This window comes from Puntigrus tetrazona, chromosome 1, assembly GCF_018831695.1.
Source record: "Puntigrus tetrazona isolate hp1 chromosome 1, ASM1883169v1, whole genome shotgun sequence".
Taxonomy (NCBI): Eukaryota; Metazoa; Chordata; class Actinopteri; order Cypriniformes; family Cyprinidae; genus Puntigrus; species Puntigrus tetrazona.
In genome coordinates, this window is record NC_056699.1 from 18,065,853 (window position 1) to 18,083,959 (window position 18,107).

The 18,107-nt window shown below is 37.2% G+C and overlaps 1 protein-coding gene across 1 annotated transcript; it reads left to right on the forward strand.

Moving 5' to 3' along the window:
- Window positions 1-5,172: 5,172 nt before the first annotated feature.
- On the forward strand, window positions 5,173-16,704 carry ednraa (endothelin receptor type Aa). The gene is made up of 8 exons (XM_043236361.1): window positions 5,173-5,415; window positions 6,714-7,179; window positions 9,050-9,177; window positions 11,347-11,545; window positions 12,292-12,444; window positions 12,704-12,837; window positions 13,178-13,286; window positions 14,310-16,704. Exons 2-8 carry the CDS (start codon window positions 6,784-6,786, stop codon window positions 14,445-14,447), a joined length of 1,257 nt encoding a protein of 418 aa, XP_043092296.1. The 5' UTR covers window positions 5,173-5,415; window positions 6,714-6,783; the 3' UTR covers window positions 14,448-16,704.
- Window positions 16,705-18,107: the final 1,403 nt, after the last annotated feature.

Genomic DNA, 18,107 nt, shown 5'->3' on the forward strand with positions numbered 1-18,107 from the left:
GTATGCACTTTATCCCTATACTAATGTTACCCACCCAGTCAACTCTCCTTAAAGTTTGCAACCGATTTTATTTCCATATTGTGACAAACTTTAGAAAGAAACAGAATATTGAATTGAATTAAATTTTATTGTTTTACTTTGAATGGATTGGATGTAGTAAAGTAAGCATTTCATCGGTTGGAGGGGCGTGGTTAAGGATGTTAGGTTCACGCCCAAGCCGGCAAACTGATGTCACCGGAGGACTTTCAGATTTGGATTTAAGATTACAAAGGCAAACTTTTTTTTTTGTGGATTGATTTGCGCAGATGAATTGTTCAACGCAAAAATAGTGTAGTAATCACAGTAAAAATAGTTAGCATTCTTTCTTAATGGCCATAACAGCATATAATTAATAAACATACAAAACCATATTGCGACCTGATTTAGTTCATGAAGACAATCCAACCCGTACCCCTGAAGCTGGAAAGATTCCCGAGCTCTTTGACGATTAGCATACTGAACTGTGTTTGATCTTCACTTTTTGAGAGAAGCTTGTTGTACTCTTGGATACATCTCTTTCTTGCATTTGCATTGTTCCAGGATCTTAATTTAGAAAGAATAACAAAGAAGTTGCAAGTCAGTATTGTATGTTAACCCATACTCAGAATTTCTGCCCTGCCAGTACTGAAACTTGAAACTTTTGGGTTCCTAAGGGTTCTCAAACCATTGCGCCACGTCTGCCCTCATCCGATATCAGAAAGTACTCAGTCCTTCTATAGAACATTTTATGTTTCATTTCTAAATTTGTTTGTTATTTTTGAGATTCATCATACATTATGCATTATGTAAAAAACACTATAGGCATTTCACATTTTTACTATTCCAATCCAATTCAGTATATAGTCTTTCTGGGCAGAAGGATTGTACATAAAAATATTATAGAATAATTTTGTGAATGTCACTGAAACTGTACACTTTTCTTTCCATTTGTAGTTTTGCTTGCTTTGTTTTTTATGCGTTTTTACCTCAAGCAGAACAATTGGATAAAATTAAATTAACCAGCCTTTCATTTATTTATCTGCAAAATAAATAAAGTCTCTGCTGGTAGAGAGAGAGCGAAGCGTTCAGTTGCTTTGCTAGTTCATGTTCCACCTTTCTGACTCCTCCTAAAAGGAATAATTCATTGCTTTTCTCCAGACTGTTTTGAATTTTCATTTCAAACAAATGAAAAGCTTGTGTTTTCCAAACTTTCGGAATTTTGGCAAACATGACTGATGCCTCTGCTAAATAGAAGTTTAGAAAGAGTTTTCTGGAGGATGAGCGGTTATTAAGTCCAAGATGTCCCCCGAGTGTTTATTTAAGAGCTTACGCAGCAAGCATGCCCCAGATATAGGCGTGTGCTCAGACCTTATCACTTCTCGCAATGAGCATGTCTGACAAAAGGCAGATTAGGAAAGGGGTGCATGAGGAATGTGTTTCGAGCCCTACCGACTTTTCTTAGACTTTTACTATCAGTTAACTTGTCACGTTGCCTGTATGGAGCTTGAGTTTGACCAGGGACAATACAAAGGCTACAAACAAAATGCACATATGACAGACCATAATATTTATTTTAATTTGATGTTGTAAGGGCTATTATATGATGTTGGCTGTAATAGTGTCCAGCTGACCTACGAACACGTGTAAGCAAAAGTTGTTTTTATGCCGTTAAAGTTGTTGTAAATGCTTAATTAGTTGAATTTAATTAGTACTAAAATGCATGAAAACATACAACAAGATTTTCAAGAGGACATCAGCCATCATCTAAAATGATTTTACTTCTCAAGTCATCAAAACATCATCTTATTCAAAAAGTAATTATTTTAAATAATGCAGAGGATAACTGTCTGCCTGCGCTGCTTTGTAATAGAGAACAGATCATAGGAACTGTTCTCATGACCTTAGACCTTCTGGTGTCATAGCCAAATGACTAATGTGAACACTTTTCCACATCCTCTATAAATCATGCCATTTCTATGACAAAAGGATACTGAGTAGACATACACACATATATCTCATGTATTTGGTTGATTCAGAATGTATATTCCATGAAGTCACATGATAGCTTTCTGTGCAAAGTTTCAAGTTATTAATAATCTTTATCTCTGCTACAGCTCGCAATCTCACTCCTGCTTGTATTAATAAATGTATTTATATTTCTAAATTATTTGACCCTAAATGGTACGACTGAGGTGATGAAAATTAGCAAACAAGTCGAAAAACAAGTGAAAGCGAAGAATATAGAATATAGCACACAACTCATGTGGACTACTTTTGCGATATTTTTAAGGTGCTTTTTAAGAAGTATAAATCCACTTTACCAGAAGCTCTGACATAATTTTCGTGTGTGTGTGTGTAAAATATTGTATCTACTACATGACTATGTGACTATGACAATATTCTAACTCTCAGTACTTCAACTTAAACTCTTCTGCAGTGGTTCTGCGGCCCATCATCAGACACGCTGTATCAGCATGTCAATCACAGACAATCAATTGGGCCTTCCTTTCCAATCTTTCTTCCTCCCTCTCTCTCTCCCTCTCTCTCTCTCTCTCTGTCTCTCTCTTTTGTTTTTGGTGCAAGTGCCCCAGTTATGAAACCGCGTACATCCCACTCAGTCAGAGGTTTGAGCTCCTGCTCCCTCCCACAGGGTATGTACCAATATGCACGGAGCACATTTTCACAGATGCCATCAGAGAACAAGCATATGAATTACCAGGCAGCCTGCCATCTTTGAGTTCAGACAGAATGGCATTAATACCAGATGAAGAGCCCAAACAACAACAGCACAACAACATGAAAGCCCAAAACAACTGGGACCAGGTAAAGGTTTCATCATTTTATATATTAATGTCTTGATTAACAAAGACTCCAAACTCAACTCTCTCTCTCTCTCTCTCTCTCGTACACACACTCTCGTTCTCGCTCTCCCTTTCCCCCAAAAGTTGTGACACCATTGAAACTACCGGCAGACTTGAGGGACTCTGTGAAAAAGGATCCTGTCAGCAAATCACGTAACGATTAATAAAATATATGCCACTGTTGACCATGACTTATTCAAGAGCTATTATGAATTCATGCCTACAATTAAAGAAAACACAATCGTTTTAAAATTGAATGGCAATAAATATTAGTATTACCCAATTAAGTCACAATTAATACTAAGCAGGCTGATTAGCTGAAAATGAGCACTCCAATTAAAAGATGCACGTACAAATGGAATGAAAAGGGGATCATACTGCCCATAGCATCTGGCCGCGTGGAAACGTGATGGGAATATGATATAGATGGACAAATGAGAACTATAAAGAGACAATAAAGAGTGTCTTTGTGAACACATTCAACTTTTTTTAAGAGTTTATTTGAAAAAACAGTTTTTTTGTCATCACGTTTTTACTGTTTTATTGTGTTAGTTAGCAGTATTTTAGGCATTTCTACCTAATCAAAATAACCCAAATGCAGTTTAACTGAGATTAACTGGAATACACAAATGAATGTTTTTGCAAATTAACTCTTTATTTCTTGATTAGGACAGATAACTGCTGCTGTGTTCCCTTGTGATACTTTTACTTAGTTTTTTTTTAACATAAACCATTTCTAATAGCGTAACAAAATGTGACAAACATAGATACTTCACTCTGACGCATAAAAAAGAAGGCCAGAAATAAAATAAATTATGAATGAAATCAAATATTTTCACCCTAAAAGATATATGATATATGATAACTTGACATATGATATAATATACGATAATGGGATTCCAGTGGGGTCAGTCAGTTTTATCTTTTCTTTTTCTTTTTCATTTTCTTTAAGACATTATTACATATGTTTAGCAAGCATGAATAACATTGATTAAGTGTCAGTAAAAACTTTAATGGTATAGTTCAAATAAACACTGTTCTTTTGAACCTTTTATTTATCAAATCATCATAGTAGATTGATTTCTGAAGGATCATGTGACACTAAAGACTCGAGTAATGAAGCCAAAAATAGTCACAATATTACTGTTTTTACAGAATTGTTTTGATCACATACATGTAATGTTGGTCAAACTTTTGAACAGTACTGTGAGTGTGTGTGCATATAAAAAATCTAAATCCCGACTTAAAAACTTTTTTAATAAATAAAATGTGATGACCTATACACTTAACCATTGCTAATGCATCAGCTGATTGTATTAACATATTTGATTTAATTAACCTATAAAGGCAACAAAACAATTAGCGCTTTGCAAATAAATGTCTACCAGTGAAACCAAGTAATCAGAGAGTGCTAATCAAAACGCATACAACGTGAAAGGATGAGATAAACCTCAATCTTAACACAACCTTTAATGCACTGCTTTATAAAGCATCATCACGGCCCAGGGAGTTTCGGTGATATCCAGGTCAGTGTTTTATTACAAACAAGTACAGTTGCTGTATCAGCTTATTCAGGTGCCTGTATGCAATACTGATAGCAGCCTTCCTGCACTTAGACCCCATATTGATAATGGGCCATTTTGTTCGGCATAGTAGGTTGCATAATGGACAGTGATGTAGTCAGCCAGGAAAGTTTTATATAAGCTTGTTGTTCTAATCGACCTTCTTGAAATCGCATAATGAAAAAGTATCCAAAATATAGCTTCAATTTAAGTAAGGCTGGTACTTGAACCTAAGGCTTACGGGGGCTTTCTTGTGCACACAAGCAATCGCAAACCACCCCCCCCCCGCGCCGAGTCCGGCCACCCACATTGTGATATTTCGGGCGTCGAAAGTTCAAGGGATATTTGGCTGTCGTAACCGACCGCTGTCCCCCACAACACCCTCCCCTGCATAACTGTCAGTATCGCATCTGAAGGACGGGACCTGTAGGTGAGTTTGTCAGATGCAAATATCGCTGCAGATCATTTGGGAGAAGGTTACGACACGGCGGCAGGAGTTCTGTCAGGGAAACGACAAAGACCGAGGGAGAGAACGAAGGCAAAGCTCAGGAGAGGGGTTCGTAATTCCTCCTGATGCTTCTCGAGCTTGGGTTGACTGCAGACAGTCAGACAGGCTGTGCCTCAGCAAGCGCTGGTGTTTCCTTTGGGGCCCCCCTCCCGGCCGAGGGGGGAGGTGGAGAATTGCAATCCCACCCCGTCAAAGTGCTCTCTCTTAAACACTCACGTACACACACGTACACACACACATACAGCAACTCTCCACAGGAAAAGCTAGAGACAGAATGCGCAGCCCCTTCACAGCAGCTCTGGTGCGTCGTGCCGTCCAAATGGGATCCTGCTACACTTTGATAGTTGGTTAATTACTCATATGATACCACACAGATGTCTGGGGGGCTCTAGCCGAATATTCGTCTCACTAACTCACTGACTGACTGACTGACGGGATCCTGGGGAAGGCAGACATTTAAGGAGCGGTAGGTGAAAAACCAGGAGGCATTTATAATTCATAAGTGTAGCAGTTTACGTGCCGTTAAGGATCCCTTTAGTGCCTAGCTGATGCTAAACTGAGATGCTACTTGAAGGGCTGTCTACTAAATAGTTCCTTGTGTACCAGGTGGTGGCAGGGACTTTGAACAGGAAACACATCTTGGCTCAGAAGTGTTCCTTTGCTGTCAAGATTATGAAAGGGGGTTTCAAATGATTCCAAACAAGATGAGAGTTGATTAACTTTTCTCATTTGTGATTCTCCTGTGCTAATAGGCTATGTTTGTAATGGATTTATTTCACTTACGTGAAAGACGTTCAACTCATTTCTTTGTTATTAACAATAAAAAAGCAGACATTTTAATGCTCTTCTCAGTGATTCAACTGGTCAAAATACGAAGCTTTGGTTACACTTTATTTTAAGGGGTCCTTGTTACAGTGTAATTATACATTTACGTACTAAGTAATATTAAAGAACTACATGTACTTGCTATATTGTCATAGTTAGGATTATGGTCTGTACTTACTTCTAATTATGCATAATTTATTATTATTATAATAGTAAGTAAATGCAACGTGTAGCAGAACACCTTAAAATAAAGTGTTACTGAAGCTTTAAACTATTGGAAAATGTAGTAACGTTAAACAGTAAGGTTTGTTAACAACATCACAACCGCTCATGTTAGCTTATATCCATTACAAAATACTAACAGATGACATTTTTTGGTGATCTAATTAAGTTAACTCACATTAACAAAAGCAGTCTCATTGTTACCGAAATACATCTGATTGATTTAAGAAGTTGTCTGTTCTTGATTTCCTATTGTGAAATTCCAAGACATCTTTATTAAGTTTGGGGAAACTGCCCTTATGAATGCCAAATGCAAACCAGAGCGGGACTGCGTGTTGAGGAAACCAAAGTGATGAAAGCCACGCAACGGGCGCATTTTAAAAATTACAAATGAAAAAACAAAAGCTTGATGCTGTGCCACTAGCACCATGCCAGCACTGATGGGTACTTGCCGGGAATGACAGGAAAGGCAACGTCTCGTCCCCGTAGCGTGACAGTAACTCGTACTGGCACTCTCCATCTGTGCTCCTCCACTAAATCCCTTTTGAAGTCGGGTTGAAGTTTTGCAGATCTAGTGTTATACTTTTAAGTAATTCTCTTTGATTTTGTTTCATTCTGAGGCCTGCGTCGTACGTCTCTTTATTTTGCGACAGACTGAACTCTAGCTTGTTTTAAGACACGATTTTGATGTCCATCCTGTTGTTTCTTATCCCACAGCTGTGCTAAATTGCCACAATCAGGCCCTTATCGCCTCATCTGGAAATCAAAGAGCAAACTGCATTCTGCAATGGGCATTACGACGCTGCAATTGTTTTTGCTAATGGCCGTCCTGGCCACTGTTGGAATATGCCACATTAATGGAACAGAGGAAGTCCTTCAAAACTTTACTACCTCCAAAATCGATGTGCATAAAGGTCTCAAGCCCACACCCAAAAAAGCCCTGTTGGATAACAAAGGGCCTCCACCCTGCAAGGACCCCACTTCCATCAAGCAATATTTTAAGTATATTAACACAATTATTTCCTGTGCCGTGTTTGTGGTGGGAATGGTGGGTAATGCCACCTTGCTGAGGATTATTTACGAAAACAAGTGTATGAGGAACGGACCCAATGCCCTCATCGCCAGCCTGGCTCTCGGAGACCTCATCTACATCACCATAGACATCCCTATCAACGTCTACAAGGTAGGCACGAATCTGTTTCTTCTTTATTTTCAATCGGTAGGAAGCATGACATCATGTTTTTCACAAAGCCCATAGAGTACATTACAAAAGAGAGTACTCAAGCGCAGGAAGGGATAATAAGCTGGCAGAGGAAGTTAGGAGGGGGCTCGCATGCACTGGGCAGGGGCGTACAATTATATTCGGTCATCCAGAGTTTATCTCTTGGGCCGTCCTATTACGGTTAGTGAGGTTTTTGTGACGAGTGCAGCAGGGATATGGCCTGATAAAATAAACAGGGGACTGAAGGGCTCCCATCCAAGTGAATAGCCCTGTTCTGACTAGTGCTTCATCACTAGCCAAAGTCCCTTGTCTGATTTTCGGCTCATCAGTGAACACAGTACTTGACAGCGAACAGAGGGCTGTGTTAGCAGATGGGTCAATGATTTTAATTTATTTATTCAAAAACAGACAAAATATAGAATTTAAAACATGCAATACAGTTCTTCAGTAAAGAGCATATATAGAATTTCTGTATTAAAAGTATGTTCCAAAAATGTCATGTGTGGCAATCTTTAAAAAAAACATGTGATGCAAACAACAACCAAAAAAACATAAAACAGGAAATATTGTCATACAAGACCCCTGAATATCGTCACGTTTTTGTGACAAGATATAATGAAAAAAAAAAAAAAAAAAAAAAAAAAAAAAATATATATATATATATATATATATATATATATATATATATATATATATAAATATAATAATTGAACTTTATGAAAAAGCACAGTTTTTGTTGAATACATTTGGATACACCATATTACATTTTAAAGTCATATTGCAAAATGTCTTTTTTTAAAACAAGCATTAATACAAAGAGTGTATTTCTGACAACTTGGCACAGTTGTAAACTAGAGTGTTTTTTCTTTATCTCTTGTACTTATTCCTATCTTTAGTCCGTCTTCACAATTTGTAAAGTTGAAATGCCCTCTGAAATGTGTTATGTCTTCTAATTATCAGCATCTATAAAGTTACAGCTATTATGTTTTACAAAATTCCTTTTAAGAGACACTTCAACAGGATATTGGGTGGAAATGTCAGATGAACCCACTTATAACAGTTTCAAGATCAGACATCTCAAGTGTTGCTTTAGTGGGACGGAAATGTATCAAAGTGAAAGCGCATATGAAAAAACAGTAATGTTTTAAAATGGAAGTGTGATATTTAACGTCTTGTTTTGTGACGCACAGACTTCCTATATACATCAAATATACAAACACATTTCTCCAGCTGTGCCACTGATTAAACTCTTTACAATCTTTATACAAACAGGCCCTAGATACACCCATGAGGAGCTTCCTTTCTAAACCTGAGCTTAATCCACATACTTTTCCTGTTTAACAAAAGCCAAGGTCCTTTCAGAGAACCAAGGCCACTTAAATAATGAGACTTTGCAGAGGTCCACACCAACAACAAAAGAAAACCTTCTGATGATGCAAATGTCATTACAAAAAATGGATACACTTTAAAAAAAGAAACAGGAGGTTTTTGTTTTTTTCACACTACCGGAGTCTCGCAAGGTGAGGACAAGCAAAAGTATACAATGGACTGATATACAGCAAGCACTGATAAGGCAATGAGGCCATTTCACGAAGACAAGATGTGTGCCCTTAAGGTCGAAGACAGGAACAGGAGACAGGAGGACAGGAGAGTAAAAGCAAAAAATCTGTTCTTTAATTTCAGAAATCTAGACCGCTTCAATTATGGTTAAACATCTGTAATACCTTTTTTCTTGTAATCTTAAAAAAGTGAGAACTTGTTGCTCAGTTCATCTTCATCTTAATGCATTATATACTGCTTCTCATATGGAATGATTCTGTTTTTCTTGCAGCTACTGCTCACTAAATGGCCATTTGATGACAGCTTTTTTGGACTCTTCCTGTGTAAACTGGTGCCTTTCCTCCAGAAAGCATCTGTTGGGATTACAGTACTCAATCTGTGTGCTTTGAGTGTGGACAGGTAAATCACAGCTTCACTATCTTGATGTCCGAGTGTACATAGATGATTAAAGTTTGCTAACATATATAATTCTATCTATCTATCTATCTATCTATCTATCTATATATATATATATATATATATATATATATATATATATATATATAATAATTACTGACAGACGTGTTAGTCCGACTTGTTTAGAACCAAATCCACTGACAATAAGTCAGGCTAACTGAAATGAACCTAAATATTTGGCAAACTTGGTAAACCCCAGGTGTGTTTGATTAGTGAGACGTTACAAATGTTGGGGGAGGTCTAGAAATGGGTTCGAAACAAAACAAAACAAAAAACAAACACAAAAGTTGAAATACTGACCACTTTCAGTGTTTTTTATTCTAAAAATGTGCTTTTTGGTTTTTATAGAGCTTTTCTTCAGGTGCAGTTTTCTCCAGAAACCCACTGATATAATCTAATACAATAAGGCTTGAAAATCCTTTTTGCCCACAAAGCCTTCTCTAATTTGACCTTTAAACTTTGGGTCAGTGAGGTTCAGGTTCAGATTTCACCGCTGAGATCTTCAAGTCAGGGATAGACAAAGGTCAAAAGCTGGGCTTATGGTTTTTGACCAAGTCACATTTTAATCTTTCACTCGTACTCTACCTACCAAAATGTTCTGATTTAGTCATTATGATACAAAAAAAGAATATTTTTCCCACAATCTTTGTCATAGTAAATGCTATGTAATGTGAAATGAAGAATTGTAATGCTAAAGCTCATTTCTAAAACTTTGCCTTTCCTAATGTATCATCATTCTTAGAGTTTTTTTTCAGATGCATTTTTTACTCTAGAGATTCATATACAATCTAACAAAATAAACCTTGTAAACTCTTTTGCTCCCTTTTTTTTGAAGCTGTATTTCCTGTATCATCTTGATCAGGGTGGTTCCCATGGAAATGGTTGTGCTTATGATTGCGAGGAAAAGGCGGGACGTTAACTTGTCAAGGTTTTGTATGAGTCAGGGCACTTCCTCCAGTTTATAAGGTCAGCTCTAATGGGCACCTCTCATTAGAAAGTATTTTCCTCATTAGGAGGCAGAAGCCACCTGCCCACCCCAGTTTAATCACTACCATAAAGAAGAGGAACGAATGGCTTATCTTGTTATATGATTTTAAAATAAAACTAAACTAAAACATTATTCTTTGGCCAAGTGAAGTGTAAAATAAATAAATAAACAATTAAATAAAACGATAAAATAAAATTAATTTACCGTTTGACAAAAAAAAAGCTCAAAATAATGTGAGCTCTTGACAAAAAAAAATAAAAAAGACCATATTATTCTTTCTTTTTTCTCTGTCTCTAAGTAAACGTCGTCTCATTGTCATCCAGCACTATAAAGGCATATCTGAGCCACAAATGTCTAGCAGCCTGTCACAGTTTTTAAAGAACGAATCGCTTGAATCAAACGTCTGGCCTTAATTTCACAACAGCACAGCCGCTTTCAATTAGCTTGTGAATCATGCGGAGGAAATGTTCGGCACATCTCGTCCGATTTGTGTTCCCTATGTTGCGTGAGCTTACATATCATGTCTTTCTCATCAGTCTGAGTGTTGGCAAAGTGGATACATCTCCACTTAGTGAAATATAAATGCCCCATTGTTGTTAAACAGGAATATTCAAATGGGTCATAAAAAAAAGATATAGTTACGTATAAAATCTTGATGCACCGTTTTACAGAAAAACCCACAAGAGAAAAGATATTAATGAAACAAACATGCAAACATGACTTTGAGCAAAGGGAAACAAGCAACCAGGCAAACCAGTGACTTTATCCAAACAAACAGCTGAAGTATATCTGTGAGCATTTTAGCAATATGAATATTAAAATGCAAAGCAGTCTTTTCATTAATCTTAGATCAACCTTTAAGCATATTATGGCTGGAAACCGGTAGCTGGATGTTGCCGCAGCTGCACAGCGATATAAAAGCTTTCCCACGCGATAAGAATCTGATCAGGTAGGCTTCGCAGGTGTTGACGTAAAAAAAAAAAAAATGGTGTTAAAGACTCCGCATTCTTCTCTGAAAAAAGTTTAGTGCACATGAAGTGGAGCTTCAATGATACGTCTTTGTTTTGAAACAGATGAGCAGTCGTCTGAGAGCTTTATTAACGGCTGTACCTTTCGTGGCTCAGGTACAGGGCTGTAGCATCCTGGAGCAGAGTGCAGGGGGTCGGCATTCCCCTCTTCACTGCCATTGAGATCTTCTCCATATGGGTCCTGTCCATCTTCTTGGCCGTGCCGGAGGCAGTGGTCTTCAACATGGTCACCTTTACCTACGACAACAAAACCATTCACACTTGCATGCTCAAGCCTGAAACTGACTTCATGATGGTATGTTCCAAACCGGATGAACGTCATGCAGACATCTTTTTCCCCTCATTCACATAAACACTCCAACACTTTGCAATAAACAGTGCATCCTGTCCGGTTGACCCCGAGCAGGATGCTATGCGCTATTACTGTGATCTTTTACAAACTTTGATCCCGACAACAACATTCTGCTTAAATAACAGACAATGCAGGGGGATAAGCCTTTGAGTGTCCTTCGGTTGTTCCATGCAGGCGATATCTGGAGATTTCTTTCTCTTTGTTCGGTCCGAAGAAGTAAATTGATAACAGACCGAGTACAATTACAAGCTGATGTATCTCTCTCAAGCAAAGCCATATGTGGGAAGAGACAGAGTTCATTCTTATGAACCCTGCCATTAATCACAGAAACAAAAGACAATTCAGACTCAATACAGCACAATTCAGTTATAAAAAGGGACCAGAATGTGACTCTTTTAAAAGAGTCTATAAAAGAGAAAAAAAAACCTACTAAAAGAAGTTTTTATGTACTGGTTAGCTAATGCACTCCTCAGTTCAAAAGTTTGGTGTCAGTAATATTACTGAATTCAGCTCAAATTATTATTAGAGTAGTGCAACGTGTTTAGCTAGAATTTAGATAATTTTTGCATAAAAAAGTTGGCATATATAAAATTGATGTGACAACTCTGCCCTTTTCTCATTTAATTTCATGATGCTTTAACTGTGATGTTTACTGTACATGTAATGGATACTGTTTTATCTTCTCTCAGTTCTATGTAAAATGGAAAGACTGGTGGTTATTTGGCTTTTACTTCTGCGTTCCACTGGCCTGCACAGCTATTTTCTACACCCTCATGACATGTGAAATGCTCAACCGCAGAAATGGCAGCCTTCGGATCGCCCTCAGCGAACACCTTAAACAGGTAAGAAGTCATCCTTAATACTGATGATTATAAACTTCCAAAACTGTCTATTAAAAACATAATACAGAACAGTCCTTTTTGTTTTGCATTTAGAGTGTATTAATGTCTTTGTGAGCACTTGATGAGGTGATATCATGGCATGCATTTTAGCCTGTCTTATATGCACTATTGTGAGAATAGTGTATGAGTTTTTATTTTGAGAGTATATTATATAATGCTGCATATACTGCTGTACTAATGGCTTGTTTATGCTCTGCAGCGACGTGAAGTGGCTAAAGCAGTCTTCTGTTTAGTGCTGATCTTTGCTCTTTGCTGGTTCCCTCTTCATCTCAGTAGACTGTTGAAGAAAACGGTTTACGTTCCAGATGATGAAAGACGTTGCGACCTATTAAAGTGAGTGAGCCTTTGCCAATTTTGACTCTTAACATTGAGAGGACTGATTTATTTTATATCTTACTTGTGCATAAGCTATTTTTTCTGACGTAAAAATTCTAGTTCGTACTCTAAAGTGTTTATACCAGCTGTGCTCATAAGTTTACATACCCCTTGGAGACTGTAAGATTATATTTATAATCTATAAATGTAACGTCATTTACACAGTTACAACCCATTTTTTGTTGCCTTCCTATCATATAGATCACATAAGGCTACAGCTTCTGACATTCAAAGTTTTTTATTAGGTTTGTATGTTCTTTCGTACGCAACAAAATTAAACAAGTCTCTAAACTTTCAGCTTTCTGTTGATCATGGATTATTTTGGCATTAACTTGGCCACTGTGAACTCCTGCATCAACCCCATCATCCTCTATTTTGTGAGTAAGAAGTTCAAGAATTGCTTTAAGGTGAGTTTGAAACGGCTTGCTTACTTCGTTTGCCTGCCATTGCACAAAGACTCACACAGTTCCTAAATGTCTTCCCTTGCATCTTCGCAAAATCTGAGAAACAGAACAAAATTTGCAACAGAACAATCCATCAGCAAATTATGCTTAAATTACAAAGACAGATGTTTAGGGTTATTCTCAGAGAGATAAGCCATGCCCGGCCCTGAATGAGCGCAGTTTACCGACAATGATGTCAGAAGAAGGCTTCTTCTGAGTAATGAGGAAGATCCCAAAGATACAGAGCAGTTGAAGTGTTTGTGTGATAAAGCAAAACAACAACAACAACTCAAAGTTCATGAGCCTAAATACAAGCAAATTGACGATTTGTGCAAGAAATGTTGTGGATCCAAGAGAAATATTCAGAGTTGATTTACTACGGGCCAGACTGAGAGCTGCAGATAAGAAATACTGATTCATTTAAACTCGTTCACCTTTAATACAATGCAGTGTGTACTACTTAACATCTAAACCAGTCTCATTATAAAAATCTTTCATTTCATTAAAATAATATTACAGCAGTTTGCTTCTTGTGTCATGGAACTTCCAATTGGAAATGGCCAGTGAGTGGCATTAAACAGTTTGTATAACTATGTCTCAGAAAGAGATGAATGCAAATCTATCAACATTTTATACTGTTGACTCTTCAATGCTTCACAGCAGTTTGAAAATGTAATGTCCAGTGAATGGCACTAAAAGAGTAATGCTTTATTATGTTTGAAAATAACATACCACCTACCCTTAATCTAACAGTGTTAGCAAAAGCCCATTTCATCTTCCTTCTACAATATTTTAAGCTCTTCTATTGACTTGTATTTTATTGCACTGATATGCAAGTGTTTTGAATCACAAATGCAACGCTTGTATATGAAAAAAGCTATACATACGAAACTGGTGGGGTAATACAACACTAAACTGCATTGGTTTACAAATCATGGACTATGTTGGTACAATCAAATGATTTTTCTTTGTTCTTTATCATCGCAGTCATGCTTGTGCTGTTGGTGTTACACCAAGAACCAGGTGTCCAGCTCAGGCCCAATGAACGGCACTAGCATTCAGTGCAAAAACCACGAGCCCGGCAACCTCAATACCGACAGAAGCCTTCGCAAATACAGCGACTGAACGGTTTAGGACCCACTCCATTCAGTCTACCTGCTTAAAACGCATTACTGAAGTGGACATCGTCCCGTTTCAAACTTTGAGGTGGAAAACATTGTAACCATTCATACGAAACTTAAATTCCTGTGCTCTTTGCAGTATCAGGCTGTTTTATATATATAGAATCAGACCAGACAATGGACCTGATATATTTAAAGACCTACAGCAGCTGTTCCCAGACTTTCAGAGGGTTGTTTTGAAGCGAGCTGTGAGAGAAGTGCTGGGAGTGAAGACCAACAGGATGCAGCTGAACCTAACAGCTACAAATTAACCCTCATCAGGAACTTGACATGTTTTCCTTATGTAAACTCTAAACTACGAACATGCTCTGGATCGTCACTGTCCGACGTGAAAGGAAGTTACAAATAGGAAGAGTGTTTTCTGTGTTCCTTCCTACGAGCTTTGCCAAAGAAACTCCCAGCATGCCGCTGAGGAGGCAGCCTACCCTTCAGATTCAGTGTCCGGTCATTATTGTTAGCACATTGAATGCAGTTATGGAAGTTTAAGCAAGGCCGGTTTGTAAAACAGGAACTTTCAGGTCACTACCTGCCTCGGTCTTTATTTAGTCGTTAAGTGAATCTTAATGTGCGCTGGACGTCACCTCTGTTTATTTAGTGGGTAGGGAGATATTGGAGATACGCCTTTGTGTTTGAATGCCAAATTAAGTTTATTGTGTAAATGCTTGTTTAAGAAATTCAATTAAAAATCAAAACATGAACATAAGACAAGAACTGTGAAACAAACCAGCTGGATTCAGTTCCAGCAAGAAGGAGGCAAATGAAACTTTGACCTTGCTGGGATTTAAGAGTAATTTCTAGGAATGCATCCAACCTCAACAAATGCTGTGTTATAGGGTAAAGAAAAAAAAATATGAGCATAAGGGCGCGGGAAAAAGGGGCCTTTCTGTAATCAAAACAAAAACGCCCAAACACAAACATATCTTTGCCTTTTTTCTTTTCTTTTTTTCTTTTTTGACACTGTGAATTTTCTGTGAAGAGAACTCATATATGCTATTAACCTTGCATACATTGATATTATTTATATTTATTAGCCTCAGTATTTGTATATCATCTGTACTTTAAGTTGAAATATGTCTTGTTGTAGGCAAAACGTTTGGGGTCAGTAAGATTTATCAGGAAATAAAGATGCGTTAAACTGATCAAAAGCAACAGTGAAGACATTTATAATGTTACGAAACGTTTCTATTTCAGATAAATGTTGAACTTTACATGTCATCTGAAAATGTCATTTTTAAACACGTTCAAATAAAGAGCTACTCGAAATTTTAATGCCAATTCACAAAATGCTGCTTCTGCTATATTTTTGATCAAACTAATTCAGCTTTTTCTAAAAACAAACTCCAAATAAAATCTTACTGGCCCCAGATTTTTTAAAAGTTGGTGTATATGTAATTTTTCAAGAAATCCATTTTTCCTTCTTGATGTAATTTGAAACCAATATGAATGAAATTATACACATTCTGACGGAGACCTACGTGGGTCTTGTTCATTTGGAGTGCTGGTGAACATAAAAAAGAAAATGTAATTTTTGTAATGGAATTTGATGTCACCGATGTTACATATACGTGCTGGTTTTAAACACCATCACTGAGTGAGGAATGTTGCACATTTATAGTATATATATATATATATATAAATTTAAACGTATTATAGCACTATAACAACCAAACAGCTCTGTTTACTCTATATGCTATGCAGTGAATAAACTATAGACTATTTTACATATCATAAAACACTTTTTCTCATAGATTGTTATAGCGTCAGTTCATTTTTCTAGATAAGCTGCTACTTATTTTTAAGAGTATTGGACCAGACTATCGATTCTACCACTTAAAGCAATGTTATCTTATCTCTAAGTGTAATGAGTTTTCAGTGTTAAAAGAAGAAAGGTGCCTTGTGACAGCTGTCTGCTTTTGGCCTGGGAAGAAGCTCCAGTTTAGGAGTGATTTGAGATGTACTTTGACCCACCAGGCAACACGGCCCCTTTGGGTCATCTGTGTCATCCCAGAGGATGTGAACGGGGCATACTCGAGGATTAGATGTAAACTGTGGAGCTATTACCATCATCTGTCTGCAGTGTCAGTTTGGAAAGTGTTTATTTAGACAGAAGTACTCTATCAGTCTGATAACGGTTTGGACAAATAAATGTGTTTTTTATTTGCTTGTGTGCATTTTTCAAAGTAAATAAAGAAGTGTATGGAGATGATGCTTATTTATAAGTAGAAGAAATAATTGGTCTGCTCCCATGATTTTTCTGTAAAAGAACATTATTTGTTTAACAACAGTTACGAATCTCTATTATTTATCAAGCTAATCCTTTTCGATATAAAGTTATTGCAACACGATGTTCTAAGCTGAATATAAACCCACTCGACAAGCCAAAACAAGCATGGACTTAATAATTTACTATTAAAATGTCTTTTTGTTTGTTTTAAGACGTTCTTTATCACACGTGAAATTAGATATTGAATTTAGGAGGCAGAGACAAGTCTGCTTTGAGACTCTCCACAAATTATTCAAATCACGTTAATGTGAAAATACGCGACTTATCATCTGAGGTTTGAGATATTCTTTCTCATGAAACTGCCTTCGGGGAGAAGAAGGAATGGTTTTAGGTCCGAGGAATTTGGTGGGAACCTCTACGCTTGCCAAGGAAGAAGCAAATGAACAAAAAGGCAAAAAAAACCAAAGTGTATAAATATAATTAAGAGATTATTCACTAAAAAGCCTCCTTACCTTAACCTTTATTCTAGTAAAAAGTAATATAATATAATCCTTTAAAATACTTCATTTATCATGTCTTGAGTTAAGGTTTCTCATCAAAATGCATATGTTCTTAGAAAAAAAAAAACAGATAAGGTTTATTCCTATGACTGTGCTCTGCCATGAATTACTAATAACACATTTCTGATATTACACAGCACCACTGATTTTATACTTAAAAAGGCAAGAAACCAGCAGCATTTAGATCAAATCTGTGGATAAATTGGTCTTAACTGTGAGAACATGCAGTGCAGTCACCTCTATTTATGAGCATGAGGTAACCTTATCTGTCACGCAACAGATTTCAAAACCATCCAGAAATGTACGAGATGACTGAACGCCAAAAAACTAATACTAAGCAGTGAGAGCGGTAATACATATTAACCTTTTTTGTTCATCACATATAAGCACGTACGGTTACAAAAGAGTATTTGATTGAATTGACTGCTAATGAGGATTGGATAGAATCACAACGGGCACGATTTCTCTCGTAAATCTTTGGCCAGATGTTTGAGATTAATACATAATCAAACACGCATTTTCTCTTTTTTTCCGTCCTCGTGGAATGACGCCGATTCACAAAGATCCGAAAATTCGCACATATACAAAGACGTAAAGCCGCGAAGCGCGTTCAAGTAACTCTCTTCATTTAGCCCAACACACGCTGACATCTAAATTACACCCAAACCAGAGCAGAAGCCGAACTCCCATGCTGGGAGTCACACGAGATGTTAACTATGGACGTCACTCGGCGTTTAAACTTTAAATGTGTATCCAATTTTCTCAAACACACCGCCTGTTTGTCTTCCCTGCCCCGACATGGCAGAGTCCCGCATGCCAT